At 32.7% G+C, this 18098-nt stretch overlaps 1 protein-coding gene and 1 long non-coding RNA gene across 4 annotated transcripts; both read right to left on the reverse strand.

Annotated features, from left to right (window-relative positions):
- Positions 1-2628: 2628 nt before the first annotated feature.
- LOC114076566 lies at positions 2629-4121 on the reverse strand. The gene is made up of 2 exons (XR_003577566.1): positions 3909-4121; positions 2629-2888 (listed from the first exon to the last, which is right to left on the reverse strand). It is a non-coding gene; the product is annotated as an uncharacterized LOC114076566 (long non-coding RNA).
- Positions 4122-7809: 3688 nt separating this feature from the next.
- On the reverse strand, positions 7810-15929 carry LOC107012432 (increased DNA methylation 1-like). Of its 3 annotated transcripts, none has more exons than XM_015212282.2 (11): positions 15828-15929; positions 13368-15223; positions 12789-12918; positions 12603-12691; positions 12096-12340; positions 11505-11591; positions 11260-11359; positions 10340-10547; positions 10130-10259; positions 8335-8392; positions 7810-8244 (listed from the first exon to the last, which is right to left on the reverse strand). In XM_015212282.2, exons 2-11 carry the CDS (start codon positions 15072-15074, stop codon positions 8107-8109), a joined length of 2892 nt encoding a protein of 963 aa, XP_015067768.1. In that variant the 5' UTR covers positions 15075-15223; positions 15828-15929; the 3' UTR covers positions 7810-8106. The 3 variants fall into 3 exon arrangements, with proteins under 3 accessions (XP_015067768.1, XP_015067767.1, XP_027771756.1); XM_015212281.2 differs by having other exon boundaries at positions 10130-10262; positions 15828-15928; XM_027915955.1 differs by lacking the exon at positions 15828-15929 and adding an exon at positions 15767-15803 and having other exon boundaries at positions 7894-8244; positions 10130-10262.
- Between the last annotated feature and the right edge of the window lie 2169 nt (positions 15930-18098).

The raw sequence follows: 18098 nt of genomic DNA on the forward strand, positions 1-18098 counted from the left end.
CCCCCCAACCCATCCCTCATCACCCCACCCTCCCCCAAAAAATTAAGTTATTTTGAAAATATTTTCAATTTCAATTCAAAAGTTTACTCTCTAGTAAAAACAAAAGATATTTTCTCAAAAGTATTTTTCATTCAATAATCAGACACTAAAAAAATTAAAAATATTTTCTATTCACCAACCAAACATGAGAAAATAAGTCAAAAATCTACTAGTTTTCCAAGAAAACATTTTCCTTCATACCAAACACACACCAAGTGTTGGGGAAGATTGAGAAAATTACGTGATAAGGTAAGATACACTAATCTCTTTAATATGGTATTAAATAATTATCTTAAATGTAAATTCCTTAATTAGTGGTCGATTGACAAGTCATTCTTCTCTATTCACATCTATCATTCCCCACCCCCATATACACCGGTCCTTTTTCTTCCTTCATCCTCTCAATACATGTTTACATGTTCAGATCAACACTATACCTATAGGTTTGTTTCTATTGTTTTATCATTCTCATGTATCTTTGTTTTGTATCTGAGTTAAAATTCATAGTGTTCTAAAGTTCAGTTTTACAAATTACGTTTTATATTTTAAGATTTTGTTGTTTCTCAAACACTTTAATGGCTGACCATTCTCAAAATCGATTATCAATATCGAATGATTCTTGTTAAATGTACTACACATTAACAATATTATACTAAATCAAACAACATTTATTTGCTTATTGTCATTTATGAATTTCTCATTCCAGGGACTGTATCTTCATCCGCCAACATTCAAGTTGAGAAGAGTTCTAAGTATAGGAGCGATCCAATCAAAATGGAAGAATTATGTCAAGCTTTAATTAACATAATAAATACACCATTAGAAATGCAACAATGTTGAATATACATTAAGTGTACATGTAAATAGTTAAGAATTCGTGTATCTGAGTAAAGATTATAAGTATCTCTGAGAAGAAAATTCATGACATGTTTAAAAAAAAGGAAGATTTTTTGAAACTTTTTTACTTTTTTTTTGTTGGATTAATGATAAGACATATACTATACCATTATGATTTGTTCCTAAATCTATGCATTTCAATTATATTTCATATTTAGATACACATAATTATACGTATGTGCTAATTATGTATCGGATATACATGTTTTTGAATATAATGTATGAAATTGATACTTGATACGTCAAACTAATATTAGATACATATAGAAGATACATGAAATTAATATTAGATCATTAAATATATAAATGAAATTAATGCTAAACACATATAACAAGTATAAGAAATTAATGCTAGATACTTCTTTGATACATTTGAATGTACTTGTATGATATTCATGTATCTAAGTGTTTAGTTTGTTGGATACATCATATATTAATAATGGTACCTCAAATTAATAAATTTATTATTTTAAGAGTAATAAAATGAAACTAATCAAATTACATGACCAAGAAATACATATTATATCTTTCTATTAGTAATTAATGAATTTATTATTTCGAAGAATAATATAATGAAATTAATTAAATAAAAATACCTTACATCAAGGGAGTTGATTAATTTAAATTTCCAAAATTAATTGTACATGTATACTGAAAATTATTACTCATAATTAAGGAATCAGTTACAACCAATTTATTTAAATAAATAAAATATGTATCTCAATTTTAAAGTTTGCGGATACATGTATCTCGCAGATTCAAACTCATGTATCCTAAGCATGAAATATGGTAGAAGAAGTAATATTTGAAACTATTGAGAATCTTAGTAACCAGGACCTAAACTAGTGGAATTGATGTAATTTGCCCTATTATTAACTCGATAAAGTATAAAACAATTCCACGAATTATATTTTTTCTCTCATTCTTATATCTAGGAGTATCTTCTTTTCACGCTATTAGTACGTATCTAATTCTTCATTTGACACCTAATTTGATCAATTACCATGAAGGAGCATATCCAGTACTACGACAAATATATTTGAAGGTTCTTTATCTGTAACAGAAAGTGTATACAAACTTTTAAGTCCCTTGTGAGTCCCTTTAGTCGTGTAACACATTAAGCCAGATGAGGGTATTCACTTAGGTCCTACCTAGATGCCAGAGGGAGAATGTATATGCATATATTGTTGTGTGGCACTTGGTTTTGACAGCTCAGTTGGTTTCTATTTCATTACCAATATTGATATGCATTACCTATCTTAAGTGTAATTAATTGTTGTTTGACCCACTGGTCTTATGGTGAGTTGGTTGGGTTATGTTAGTTGCTTCAACCTTCCGGACTTATAGGGGATCGATTAGGTTATTGTTTGACCATGATTATGTATATTGTGTTGGATTGAGCCTTATTTACATAGTGGTTTGACTTTTGTTTTAAATATTTGTGTTTAATTATGTTTCTTTGTTTGATATCATTCTCCGTTCTCCTTATATTTTCTGACTCATGATAATCTATTACTCGTGGTTCTAGGATATGAGTTTAGCTTACCTATGGTAAGATGTAGTAGGTGTCATTATGAGCAGAGAATTGAGGTCATGACATTTTTGAATGTCACGCCCTAAAGTATATACTAGGTGTAACATGGTACATAGAACCCCAAAAGACTCTATACAAGCATATATCATACAAGATAATAGAAATAAATATTTCAAAAGTAGCATTTCATATTCTAAAAGAGTTTGATAAAACAGAATCCAAAATAATCTCAACAAGCCATCTAAACATCATAAGAAGTGGTTGAGATGTAACACATACACCACATACATAGTCCAAAAACTAGAAAGACATAAAGCAAGTAAAAATTTCATGGTCCTCGTAATACATGACTCACGCAGTATTGAATTTGATAGAATAATCAACTAATCACGAGTGTGAGAGGTAGGAGCGTCAGACCCTACAATAATGAGACAATATAGGCATAAGTATGCATTCGTACATGAAATGTACTAAGTATGAGACAATATGTATAACTAGACAAGATGACATGAATAGCTTAAACATGAAATCCATGACAAACATTTGAACATTTAAAGGTTTAAAGAAGCAACAACATATATTTCATAAGATATGGTCCATGCGTTTAAAATATGAGATATAAGAAAAGCATTTGGAGAACAAAATCGTATTTGTGGGATATTACTGACAATAAGACCATGAGATTTATATCATGGAATCAGTATGTCCCTCATACTGAAAGAAGGGATTTCTACTTTACAAGGTAGAATCTGTACACATCATATTTTTCTAAAGTGGATCCGCTAGTTAGGTCATTTATAATAATTCTACTGAGGCACATAGTTACAGACTATAAGTTGTTACTAGAAATTATCCTGTTTGAGCATCCGCCTCAAAGTCTTCTTGGTGCTTAGTCAAAATGTCAATGAAATTGACAAAAATCAAATATCATTATAACATAGGAAATATATGATTAATGGTTAATCCAAATCCAGATATCAAAACATAGAATAGCTCCTTAAATTACAATTCAAGCATAGGTGAAAAAACCTTTCACTACTGTGAATCCATATGTGAGAATTTTTTTAACAATCATGATCATATTCGTATGTGAGAAAACCTTTCACAATAATATATATACTTCCATCTAAAAGCATCATATCATCAAACATCATTTATATAAGACATGCATAATCCTTCAAGCTTCGTTCAAAAATTTATGAATTTTTCACAAGTTCATAATTTGAAAGTCATGGATGATGGTTGAGTTCATATGATTTCTACTAGATATCATATAATTTACATTAAATCATGCAATGGAAGACTTAAACAACAATAAAAAAAATCACAATTGAATGAAACTCATGTAGAATTAAGAAGAATCCTAATTTGATCAATTAAATTGAAAAGCTTGGAAACCCCATGGAGGAATGGACTCCATATTTGAATACCCACATACCTTTCTACTCAAAGCCCAAGATCAATAGTGAATTGAAGAACTCAGAGGAACCCTAGCTTCTTCTTTTTCCTTAGATTGAGAGGGAATTTGGGAGAATGAATCTGGCTGAGTTTCCAGAAAACAAGATAATAGGTTTAAAGTGGGTAGATATAGAACTTAATGTATCTATATAGGACTTAGGATAAAGGATAAAACGGCATAGTATAGAATTAAAACATTTCGAAAAAGACCCAAAATTTCCTAAGAAATAAAAGTCGGACTGGTCTACGATTGTGATCTACGGACCATAACACTTTCTATGATTCGTACTGGTCAATCATAGACCAACAACTGGGATCTTAAAATTACCCAACTTTTGATGGGACCCTTCTACTGTCCATAGGACTTTCCTAAGCTCGTAGACTACTAGAATTCAACCTTAGCCCTAAATTTCACTAACTTGAGTTGCTTCCACGGAACACACCTATGACCCGTAGACCATACGACGGACTGTCCTGGTCGATCGTAGGATAAGGTACTGGAACTTGATTTTAAAAATATTTTTTCAACTTTCTATGAGACTAGTCTACGACCCATAGAAAGTTCTACGAATAGTAGACTGGTCTCATACACCTAAACCATTAGAAAAAAATATGCAACCTATTCTCTTTTTGAAATTTGTGGTGTTACAATAAAATAATTTTTTAAATATCTATAAAAGTATAAAGTATATAAATCTTTCCTTGCAATGATTTTAAAAGCATTTTGAATTTGTAAAACAATAATTATAACATTGTTTGAAATTGAAAAGGCTCAAGAAATTAGTTAGAATATGGAGGGTCTAAATTGGTTTTCAACAAGCACGTGCCGTTTTTCTTTTAAATATTTACATCATTGAAAATTTGAAGTTGTTGCATCTGCCACTACTTCATTAAAGTTTGGTACAACTTTTTATGTGATGTGGTCAAGGTGCACTTTTTTTATTGAAAGACCCATTGAGTCAAAATCTTTATTAGCAAAAAAAATAACTATACAAAGGACCAGCCTAAAATCTAAAGCACAACCAAAAATCAGCAAAAATAAAAACTAAAAGATAAGAAAATCAAATAGAAAAACAAAACAATAAACAAAAATCTATATTGGATGTGCGAGAGATACCAGATGTTTCTAGTGAAAGCTCCGACAGTCAAAAAATAATCTTCGATGATGAATATATCATACAAAATTAATAAAAATTTCCGTATTCTCTTACTAAAAAGAAATCAGTGTTTGTTCATCATGTTGAATTAATTGTCTCAAGTAATTTTATCATTAACAACTAGCTTTGCTTTTTTGGATCTATCCTTTAATGGGTTGAATCTCACAAGATAAATTAATACCACAATCTAAGTTTAAATTTTTAAAAGGTTAATTATTTAGTTTTTGTTAGGAGATTATGTGAGGAAATCTAGATATACACCCGTTAAGAGCCTAATAACTCATTATCTTGGTAATATGGTAAGTATAACTCCAATACCCTTATTGTCGATGAAAATTTGTTGAGATTGTATAGAAAGCTATTTGAAATTGTAGATGTATGTTTGTATTCAGACAACCACACATTTTTTATTCCAAAAATAAATAAATTGGATGATAGAAAACTGAATTTTTTCTATGGTTTACCCTAAGCTTCAAAAAATGCTAATAACAATAAATTCTATGTCATAATCAGGATCTCAAGGCATGATGATACTTACCATCACCCACAAGTAGGTAAGTCAATCCATATATCTAAACGATAAGTAACAAGCATATTGGGTAGAATCAACAACAACCGAGTAACTATTAATAGTATAAAGGAAAGCAACGCAAAAATGAGAAATGACATCAATATATACATACAACAATATACAATCCAATCTCACAATCTAGTGGATGAAAAAATAAAGCTACTAAAAAAATATAAATCTCAAAAGTAGACCAAAAATTACAAACCTGTCTCAAATACAGATGACTGCTCAAAACTAAATTAAGATGGAGATAAGTGAAACCAGGAAGCCATCAACTTACCCTCAATCTCCAAACATCTCTACAAATTGTCAAATCACCGATGTCAGATAATGCTCATATTTGCATCAAGAAACACGTATAGAGTGTAATGATATAGTATAGGCTTAAAATATTTAGGAAATATCCAAGAACTCTTAAGAAATAACTGTCGGACTGGCCTGCGATTTTAACAAACGGACCGTATACAAATTATTGGGACCTTAAACTACTAAAATTTTGATGAACCCTTCTATGGTCTATAGGACTTCCTACGGTCTATAGCCCCTACTCGTAGAACTTAGCCTTAACCTCAAAATTTCAAGGAGTCTAGATTGCTTCTACGGAACACACCTACGACCCATAGACCATACGATGGACCATCCCGATCGATTGTAGGATAAGGTATTGGACCTAATTTAAAAAATTATTTTCCAACTTTTTACTAGACTGGTCTACGATCCATAGAAAGTTCTACAACTATAGACTTGTCTCATAGACCTGAACCAGTGGACAAAATTTATGCAACCCATTCCTTTTTTGAAATCTATGGTGTACAATAAAATAATTTTCTCAATGTTTATAAAAGTAGAAATTAATGAATCTTGCCTTGCAATGATTTTACAAATATTTTAAATTTTGTAAAACAATTATTACAACATTGCTTGAGATTGAAAAGGCTAAAAAAATTAATTAGAATATGGAGTGTCTAAATTGGTTGTCAAAAAGAACGTATAGTTTTTCTTGGCATAATACATATATTGGGCCCTTAACTAGACTTCAAATTTTAACTTTGACCTTCAACTTTCATAATAAACAAACAGACACTTTAACTATCCAACTTTTAAATAAATAAACACATGAGTCCTACATGGCAAAATACACGTAGGACACCACGTAGGACAAAAAATGACATGTAGGATGACATATAGGACATGTGTGTCTATTTGTTCAATTTTATACAAGTTTAAGTGTCTACTTGTGCACACCCAAAGTTGAAGGACATAACTACGATTTGAAGCCAAGTTAAAGGGTATATTTATGTATTATGCCTTTTTTCTTTTATAATCAACATCCCTAAAAAATTTAGTTGTCTTAGCATATGCTACTACTTCATTAAAGTTTGTAACAACTTTTTATGAGATGTGGTGAAATTGCACCTTTTTCTTATTGATAGATCCATTGGGTAAAAACTCTTTATTAGCAAAGCAAACAACTATACAAAGAATCGGTCCAAAAACTAAAGACGAACAAAAACTCAGCAATAAATTAAAAACTAAAGCACAAGAAAATCAAATAGCAAAACAAAACAAGAAACAAAAACCTAAAATGTATGTTAACGAGATACTGGATGCTTCTAGTGAAAACTCCGGCAGTCGATAAACTATAGGAGATGTCTGAGAGTTTAAATCTTAAGATAATGACACACATATACATAAGCTCTCAAGTACAAACAAAGAGAGGTAATGACACACCTATACATAAGCTCTCAAGTACAAATAAAGAGAGGAAATGACACACATATACATAAGCTCTCAAGTACAATAAAGAGAGGAGGCTAATTTTAGAGACATGAATTTTATGGTGTCATTAAGAAAGAAAATAAGTTAATTACCCTTCTCTGATTATTAAAAATATGGGAAAAGCAACTGAAGAGAATATTAGCCTTATAGCTTCCTGCTTACAAGGAATAATAGAAACATATGAGTTATTATTAAGGGGAAGATGCTCATGAGGATTGAAGATGTGAAGACGTATCAAGTTTTATCAAGCAAAATGTTTCTTTCAATCATTTGCATAACTTGCTCTTTCTTATAAGACTACTGTACCAAATTGCCTTTGTTTCATTCTTCCTGTATGTTCTTCCATTTGCTGGCCTAGAAACCCGTGATGGAAATTTCTCAAACATTTTGCTTTATAAATGAATGGCTCTGGACATTGAATACTTGCAAACCGTACACTGATTCTATACATTTGTACTTTCAGGATTAGAAAAGATCTTTATTAGCTAATGCTACCTAGAGATAGCTGTACATGAAAATATACACGAGTAACAGCCCTTAAATTCTCCCCTTTAACTACGAAAAAATAAGGTTAACGGAGAAAACATATTTGGCCATCAAAATTCCATGGTTGTGTCGTCTTTTCCTAATAATTTACCAGCTTACTAGCTACTCCTTCCAAAACTAGCTTACTATGATATCTTTTTTCTCCGCTTGTAACATTTGTATTGGACAACACCTGTTTTTTCTAAAACATTACTATCAGTAACTTCAGCTTGGTATTGCAGACTAGTCTCATCCTGGCAGCCAAGAGGAGCTTGTTGGTTCGCCTGCTCAAAGACCATAAACGATAATACTTAACATGAGGATCTAAGTAAAGAAAACCTGCTGAGACAATGTTATGAGTAATGAAAATGTACCACAGTAATGAGAGGTGTTGGAGCATCCATATCATTGCTTTCACATCCTCCAGGTGCACTAGAAGTGGTAAGACAGTTTAGTTTTTATCAGCTAGGAAAGAAATTGCAGAGTTTGAACACAACATACAGCACAAGATCACAATCAAATTCTAAGTATGCATTTGGATCCTAAACGTGTTCACTGTTCCAAAGGACAATCAAGACTGGACAACCTAATATAAGACTACAAACAGCCTCTGCAACCAACATTCTTATACAACAAAAGTAGATCTATAATAAGATGCTCATTTGCTGAACTTCCTAATCCCCTATCCATTATATGTTATCACTCCTAAGTCATCCAATAGTTACAACAGTAATTATATCTTTTAGTAGTCTTTATTTCCTGTAATAGTGCAGTTTTTCGTTCCAGTAATGTTAGGTGGCAACCTGCTTGACTAATGATATTTCTCTTGCCACCTTTTCACTTAGTGGGCCATTTGCCCATTAAAAATATTGAAATATCATTACAATCCCCCACTATTTCAAGATTTTTCAATGAAAAAATACTAAATTAAAGAGTAAAAAAAGATTGTTGGATTTGCATGGCCTAAATGCAATAGGTTTTGGTGTCTTTTGAACTATGAACCAAACTTTTAACTTCCAGAATTACGGGTGAAATATATTTCTATGAACCAATAATTCTTATTGTAAGTCAGAGATTATATTAATCACATTTAGACTTGTAATTTTGTTGTTCAACACGATTTTGTGCCAATAGGCCCTGAGGGTGCCTGGTTATCCATGAGAGCTCTAGAAACTAGGCCAAAATCTCATAGGAGCAGTCTCACTCCACTTCACATATAGGTGAGTTCATCAAATGTATATTGTTTTGAATACACCATCTTTAAGGACTAAAATTCATTAAAAGTTAACAACTCATCTCTCACAATTAGTAACAGTTCAAGCACTCTCAATTAGTGTGCAGTATTAATATTGACTTGTTACTAACCAGATGAACCTACTTCGTGATTAAGTTTCTTTTTTGAAAAATTATTTATGACCAATAGGTTTTGCACCAGGAGGTAAATCTGTCAAAATCCATGTATTAGTCTTCATAATTGAATCAATTTCAATTTCATTGCCTCTTTCAAAAATTTAGCATCGAAGGAAGATATAACTTCAAAACAATTTGATGATTCATTGTCAACAAAAAGAGTTTGAAAATCATTTTCATAAAAGAAAAAAAAACACTCTTTCCTAGGCATTTAACTCCTTCTCATTTCCTCAATATTAGCAAGATTGACTATTTATTTCAACGGGTGCTTGAGAAATTGTATATGTTCTTTATCTCAATAATAGTATTGCAATCAAGTGCATCACTCTTTAAGACAAGAAATCTATATGCAGATATCTATCTTCAGCATAGTTAAAAAGCATGCAATCAGCAGTTTTAGAACTTATTTTACTCTTTCTAGGTTTCGAGAAAAGAAAATTAACATGGCACTCCCACACTTCAATATTTCAATTTAGGTTTATAACCTTTCCACAACTCATAAGGAGTACTGCTAATTCTTTTATGATGAATCCCATCTTAATTAGTTTTAATTAGTTCTAATGCTCCTGATAATTTGTGGGATAAAGCTATATTCTGCATGTCACTTGTCTCCTAAAGACATAATTATCAAGCTTGAATAGGTTATCAAAGTCATATTACAATTTTCATGTTACGTTCTGCATAATTCGAATGTCATATCTCTCTGATTACTCCCTTCTTCAGTCCTAAAAAAACAGAGAAAACAAAAGGGAAACATACTCTGCATATCCTTGATCCACAATTTCACTCCCTTCAAGTTGCTCAGCTTGGAAGACCTCAGAAAGCGCACTGTTTCCATCCAACTCAACAGTCTCCTTGCTTTTTATGTGGTCAAGTTGAGGTTGATAAGCTTCTGAATAAAAATGACGTTTTAGTCCATGCATATCAAATCTCCATCTCCTTCCACAGTAAATGAAGATTTTTACACACCTGTTGAGTCACTTGATACCTCTGGAGGGATATTCTGGAGGAGTTTCTGACACATTACTGTACCCTGGAAATCAAGAAAAGTGTAATTCAAGAAGTTTAGCCTCTGAGATTCTTTCACCATTGTGAAACCAAATGACGTGGTCCATGTGTTTAGCACGGCGGGGGCAGCAGGCAAAACTAGCCTCTCAACTCCTAATTCCATTAGTTTCTGGAGTGAATAACAAAATTGCATTAGTTGAAAGGCAAGCAGAACAGATGACAAGCATATTAAATCTATGTCAAAGCATGCCCATCATTATCCCACGTACGTAGCGACAAAGAAAGAAAACCATCTGATCTGATCTTGTCATCAGATCAGATGACAAGCATATTCAATCTATGTCAAAGCATGCTCATCATTATCCCATGTACGTAGCAACAAAAAAAGAAAACCATAGATTTGCACCATACCATCACTTATTCTTAACTAGAATTGAAGTCCTTTTGTTTTGATAGGTAACCATAACTTGACATCAATGTGGCATAACTGAGCATTGAAGCCAACCAAAAAAATAAAGCCCTAAGAGTGTTGCTTAATATGACATCTAGAGAACCAAAATAACCATGTCCAAAGGTTTTTCTCTTATAAAATGCATGTTTATACTTCCGATAAGGAGAGCAAGCCAATGTCCCCGAACAGTCAACTCAAATGCATAGCCTCGAAAATGTTAATTATATAACCATCGAACGAAAGAAACACATGACAAAAAAAATTAAAATTCAAAGATATCTCCTATAAATTATAGCTTTCATGAACATCCCTTCTTAATAAAGTAATTCTTTTTTATCTTTTAAAAACAGACATTAGATACATCCTTAGCAACAACTCTTCCTTCCGCTCTCTGAAGAAGGAAAATGAAAGAAAAAGTAGATTTGCATACCGTTTCAAGCTCATTCATTAAGATGTGACACATTCCAAGTCTGCGGTACTGAAATCTTGTTGCCACAAGAGGAACCTCAGCTACTTTTTCTCCATAAATCCTATGAGCATGAAAATTGTTAGCTTACTATCTAAAATTCAGTCACATTATTCAACTAATTTTTCAGACTAAAGAGATTTATACTAAATGATAACTTGAGAAAAGTTTACTTCATTGAATGATACTAATATATAATGGTTGGATACCTCACAGTCGCTACTGTAATCACTTCGTCATTTCTTTCCAGAAGTACAGTATAGAAACCCTGAAAATTTAAGCGATTCAGCTCTGACCTGCAATTTTGTATAACAACTTTTTTCAGAGCATAGATAATTAAAACATATAGATACAAGTCTCTGAAAGTAGTGTTTAAGCAACTCGAGAGATAAACACTACACTTGCTAAGTAAACCCACAACAATTTGCTGTCAAAAGAACATCTGGTTAGAATCGAATACCATACTCAAATATCAGCTAGGTACTGCAGCTTCGAAACTAATATGTGTTCAAGTTGAGATATATCATGTCATCTACAGTTCTTTTTACACAGATTACCATGTTCTCTATAGTTACAAGTCTAAAGGCACTTCCAACTTCTATTATGGCAAGTCTAAAATCATGGCTGATTAAGTTCATGAATGGTAGAAGCTCTAATCTAACCTTCGGTGGAACAGTGTCAACAATGAAAGTGTCATATGATATGCTTAACTTTGTTTTCCATAAATTATGCAGTTCAACAAGAATATTTGCACATAATTCAACAAAGGTTACTCAAGAATTTCTAAAGCTGGATATTACCATCTATTGAAGATAACATCTTCCATAAGATCCCTCCTTGTGTAAGGTTCTTCGACAGGCTCAAAGCATTCATGCATCACATCCAAAGCGACACCAAGTTTACTATAAGTCTCCAGGACGAACTCATCTTTAGCAGCATCTGAATCAAAATCATCATGTTTTACGTATTTCAATAAAGTCCAACTGAGGTTATCAATTCCCACTATAACTGGCTTTGCCAAGAGTTGGTGGATACCCAAACATATCTGCAACAGACATTAAGTTGACTTAGACAAACTGTTTCTTAAAAGTAAACTTCAATAGACAGAAGAGGATACTAGTTTAACATATCCCTAGGATTTATAAGATGGGAATAATCAACAAGAAATTCTTTTAAGATCCGACCGTTCAACTGCATTCTACACTGAAAATAACTTCTCAATGAGACAATTGACAAGAAATGGAAGCTGTGCGCTCTACTCAAGATGCAAATGCTTTCTATTCTGTGTTAGGCATGAATCCAATTACCTGCTCACATCTCTTATTGCAAAACCATTTTCCTACAGGATAACAATCCAGCTTTTGAAGGCCCTTATCTCTCACGCACCGAGCATGATCTGTACATAAGTGATCAACATCAGTAATGCCAAACATCCACAGAATCCTGTATATGCTGCTGTAGGAACATAAAAAATGATCAAAAGAGCTTCTTACACTTGTGCTCACACTGACAACAGATAAGTAGACTGCTGTCTGTAAAGTGGTCTTTGTTTTTATCAAATCTGCTCTGGCCACACATTTCACAACAGCATGATGGACAAAACCACTCGCCATCGGGAACCTCCTGTTTAAGCAATAGAATGCAGTTGTATCAAACAGGTGTAGAACCAATATGCAAAATGCTCTCTCTCTCTATCTATCTATCTATTTATCACTGCCTAACCAATGTAATTGACAATATGGATCACGGGGAATCTGCAACCCATAACAACAACACTATTTTAGTGTAAACCAACTCCAACGGCTCCAACCCACTACACTAAAAAGAATATTCACTTTATATTCTTCCCTCTCTTCAATATTATATTCTTATTTCATTTATCTTTTCAAAAGTTTTATATAATACAAATAATAATAAAATAATCACAAAGAGATTTGGTGTTGATGAATAGTATTTCACCAAATTTGGTGTAACACTATTTATACACAAAAATAGTGCAAGAATTGGTGTTGGGTTGGAGATGGGTGGAGAAAGAAACAAAGGTACGAGAAGAGTGACAGAGAGAAAGAGACCTTCATTCCAAGGCAACCAGTATGAAAGGAAGATGGGCATTCATCACACAGAAGTAATTCACCACCGTAATGGCACACAGAACACACATTGTCATTTGTGCCCAAATGGCTGCGCTTCTTCAACAAAGGTGATCTCTTCCTTGTGTTTCTTACAATACTCTTTTCTTTCATCTGCAGTTGACAATCAAGAAGGGATCGTCCATCTTCCAAAAATATATTTGCTGAAGGTCTGTGATAACTGCTTCCAGCATGCACCTCAAAATTGCTAATTCCATAAACTTTTTGACAGCACTTGCATTTGATCCCTGCACGAGTGATCCATCCTTCTGCCATTGGACGACCATCTTTTTTCACACGATACTGCACTTTGGCACGGGGAAGAACCATATTATTGTCAATCAACCAAGATAAAACTGTTCGAGGTGTATGATGCAAGGAAGAAGAAACTGTTGCCTGCCGAGCTCTTTTACTTGATCGCAACTGACAAGCTGAAGACTGAGATTCTGTACCATCTATTACTGTTCTTGAAGATCTAGATTTTCCTTCTTTTAACATGTTCCACCCACCTGCGTGGTTACTCTTCTTTCTTGTTTCGCTGATTTCACAAACTGTGACTTTATTAAGTTGAGTAGGTTCTTTCCGAAGTGGCAAGGCAGAAAATGTCGCCATTGATAATTTCTTACATGAGGTCCTGTGAGGTGCCAAATTTCCCTGAAGTTCCAGAACATTTGACCGGGAAACTAATTCAGGCATCTGTCCCTCAGCTTTCCACTGCTGCATACACCATATGCATGCTGTTCGAAGAGAGATGAATTTTTTCCTCCCATGAGGAGGACAATACCGCAGTTCTCTCCTGTCCCCTTTCTGACAATAAGAAAATATCCATCCTATTGCAGCGAGGTGTTTCTTAGCTTTCATGATCATAGACTTCTTTTCCCCACTGTTCAACTTCTTATAGGCAGGATCGTCTGGTGATCCCAATAAACAATAGTCAATTACAGCTTCAGGGCAATATTCAGGAGGAACGAGTGGTGCTTGAGAAGTATATTGCAGCTCAGACACCTCATTGCATGTCTGTGATTTTGCCAGGCAAGTAGAAAGGTTGAGATCATCAGATGAACCATCATATGATGTTTTCTGGCCTTCTGCCCGAGTTTCTGAATTTTCCAACATCTTACAAACTTTACGAAGTGATTGAAATATCTTCCCATCAGGAGCCACGTACCGTGTCCTAGTGATGTTGTAATCCTTTGCTTGCTCAATTTTCCATCCTAAGTAAGACAGATGTTCCTTAATTTCTTGCAAGGACTCTAAGGACCTATGGTTCGACATATAATTATCATTGCACTCGGAAACTGCATCAGGACAAAGCTCAGTTTCATGGGAGATGGTCTTCCATTCAAGTCGCTTCCTCTTGCTAGAATGTATCTTATTGTCACTCTTAGTAATTGACAAAGTACCGGACATTTCATTTTTAGGGGGATGTGAAACTGACAAAGCATTAGGTGATATAGCTGGTTGTTGTTCTTGGCTTGGCAGAACTGAGTTAAACATAACACTACCACTCATTGGAACATCCTCTGATATTGGTGCAAAACCCCCCGAAACAAGTTGTTTTTCTACAGGCTGAAGACATGATACATACGGATCCACACACAGCCTCTCCCCACTAACCGAATTGCATATGGCTTCAACAAAAGGTACCATGGTGAGCTATCAAAATATGTTTCAAACTTGGTATAGCCTGATGAAAATTCTATTAATTGCCTTCTCTACAAAGTCTGGTGTAGGGGAAGCTCAATCCTAAAAGCCACTAAACCAGTGCTTCAGCTTTCTTATCATGTTCTTGAAGTTTCCTGAAAAACAATTCATGAATTTAGCTTTCATGAAGTAACTGAATTTTTTTTTATGGTAAAATTCTTATTCAATTAAAAATTCATGGTCCCACAAGATTAAATTCAACCAATTCACTGATTACATTGGCTTAAGAATGAATTCATTCAATTAAAAGTTCATGTTCCCTCAAGATTAAATTCAACCAATTCACTGATTACATTGACTTAAGCATGAATTCATTCAATTAAAAGTCAATGTTCCCTCAAGATTAAATTCAACCAATTCACTGATTACAGTGACTTAAGCATGAATTCATTCAATTAAAAGTCCATATGCCCTCAAGATTAAATTCAACCAATTCACTGATCACATTGGCTTAAGAATGAATTCATCCAATTAAAAGTCCATCTTCTCTTCAAGATTAAATTCAACCGATTCACTGATTACATTGGCGTAATAATGAATTCATTCAATTAAAAATTCATGTTCACTGACAAGGGCGGCTCAACCTAAGGCTACCCAAGAAAAACCCAAATTCAGTTCGCAATAATACGAAAACATACCGAAGATGCACAAAAAGAGAAGCACTAAGCAGACAAAAGAAGGAGGAGATTGATTACATACCTATAAAAGAAAACCAATGAAGGCGATGTAAAATATTATTTAATTGTGAGAAGTACCGTATTGACATGAGATGCCCTTTATTATTGTATTCTAATTGTATTTGTATTGGTATTTCTATTGTTAGAGCTAGTCTAGCAGCAGTCAATATTCGGTTGGCCCATTTTATTTCGAGCTAATTTACAAGGGCTTTAAATTTTGACATATTATATATAATAGCGAACTATTAATTCAAATTAAATGCTATAAATATAGTTTGATATAATTCTACTCCATAGTAAAATATTATTTTGTCTCTCTCACGGTGAATCTCACTTGCCGCTCTCGTTCTCGTTGGCAGTTTCCCTCGCCTCTCTCGCTTTTATACAAACACAAATGTATAAAATGTGTTTGTATTTGTATAAAGCGAGAGAAAATTATATATATATATATATATTCGTTCCCCTCTCCCAGATTTCGCTCACCACTCTCCCAGACCTCACTCGTCTGTCTCACTTTATACAAACATAAATGTATACATTGTGTTTTTGTTTGTGTTTGTGTTTGTATAAAGCGAGAAAAAATTGTATATACAAATACAAATATATATATTTTCGTCATATACACTTATGATTATGCAAATACGATCTTTTCCTGTCTAGTTTCCTTTTATCTTTCTCTCTTTCTTGCTTTATACAAACACATATTATATAATTGATCTTTTGTATATGTATACCGAAATAGAAACAGATTATACAATTGTTTTCTTTTGTATATGTATAGTGAAATATACATATTTATGTTGATATGGAGCGCAATTATGTAAACTATTATTATAACATACATATATTATTTTTATATTTGATATATGTGAAAGTTACTCATTTTCTTTTTGTGGGCTAAAAACTGATTAGTCTACCCTACATATATGTGGATTGCGGATTGTGCCGGTCTAGATCACCTTTTTTTACAAAAAAAATTATAATTTATTAAGGAAAAATTATTTATATACCCATCTTTATTTTCTATAATTTCCATTATATCCTACTATTTCAAAATATTTATAAAATTCCTTATTTTACTCTCAAAACTTTACTTTCGAATACATAATCTTACACTCCCAAAATTGTTTCTCTTCCTTAATTCACTCCATCATTCTCTCTCGATTTTTACTCGGAAAAATGCACAAGTACCCCCTAGAGTATGACAGAATCTCAGAGACACACCTTAACTATTCTAAGGTCCTATACCCCACTGAACTTATGTTTTTTGTAATTTTATGCACTTTTTTTACTTTCGTGGCATCAAATATCTCTCACGCACCTCAATTGAGTGGAGTGACGAGATGTGCCACGTAAGACAAAAGGTGTATAAAATTACAAAAAAAAATAAGTTCAGGAGGTAATAGGACCTTACTTTAGTTAAGATGTGTCTCTGAAATTTTTGTCATAGTCTAGGGGGGTATTTGCATTTTTCCATTTTTACTCCTACAATCTTATCAGTTAATTCCTTTCTTACAATTTGAAATTCAAAATTGTTCTCTCTCCTATCAGATCAATTTCAACTTCTTGAATAGGTAGTTTTCGTCTTCGTTGTTTCTCTCTGTTCATCTTTATTTATTTTTTACCATACTTATTGATGATGATGCTTCTTATATTAGTAAGATTATCCAATTGGTTTAAACTAATCAAGATAATGTACGTTGTGTCTTTGATTCTGATGATGAAGATTTTGCTGAGAATGGATCTAAACAAATAAAGGATCCATTATTCATGAAGAATCTGAAGTTGGAAAGACAAAATAGAAGGATGATGCATCTTCGCACCCATCTTTATCAAAGTGAAAAATCTCAATGTATCTTGTTTATTTTGTTTCTTAAATCAACCTTTGTTAGTGGTATGAAATTTGATACATTAGTGCTACAATAGATTATGTTTTATGCAATGTATCATGTATATTTATTACACTGATACATAACCCTAATATTGTTAAATATACTACTAGTAGGTTTCATGTCCAATACTTATGTACTTAATACATAAATAATACCTAATGTATCATTTACAATATATAAAGTTTTATAATGAAATCTGATACACCAGTGTTACAATAGATTATTTGTTATACAATGTATCATGTATATATTTACTACATTAATACATAGCCCTAATATTGTTAAATATTCTACTAGTAGGTTTTCAAATCCAATACTTCTATACTTGATACATAAGTAATGTCTAGTGTATTATTTACAATATATAAAGTTTTATAATATATATTTAATATTTTTTTTAT

Source organism: Solanum pennellii, chromosome 3, assembly GCF_001406875.1.
Source record: "Solanum pennellii chromosome 3, SPENNV200".
NCBI lineage: Eukaryota > Viridiplantae > Streptophyta > Magnoliopsida > Solanales > Solanaceae > Solanum > Solanum pennellii.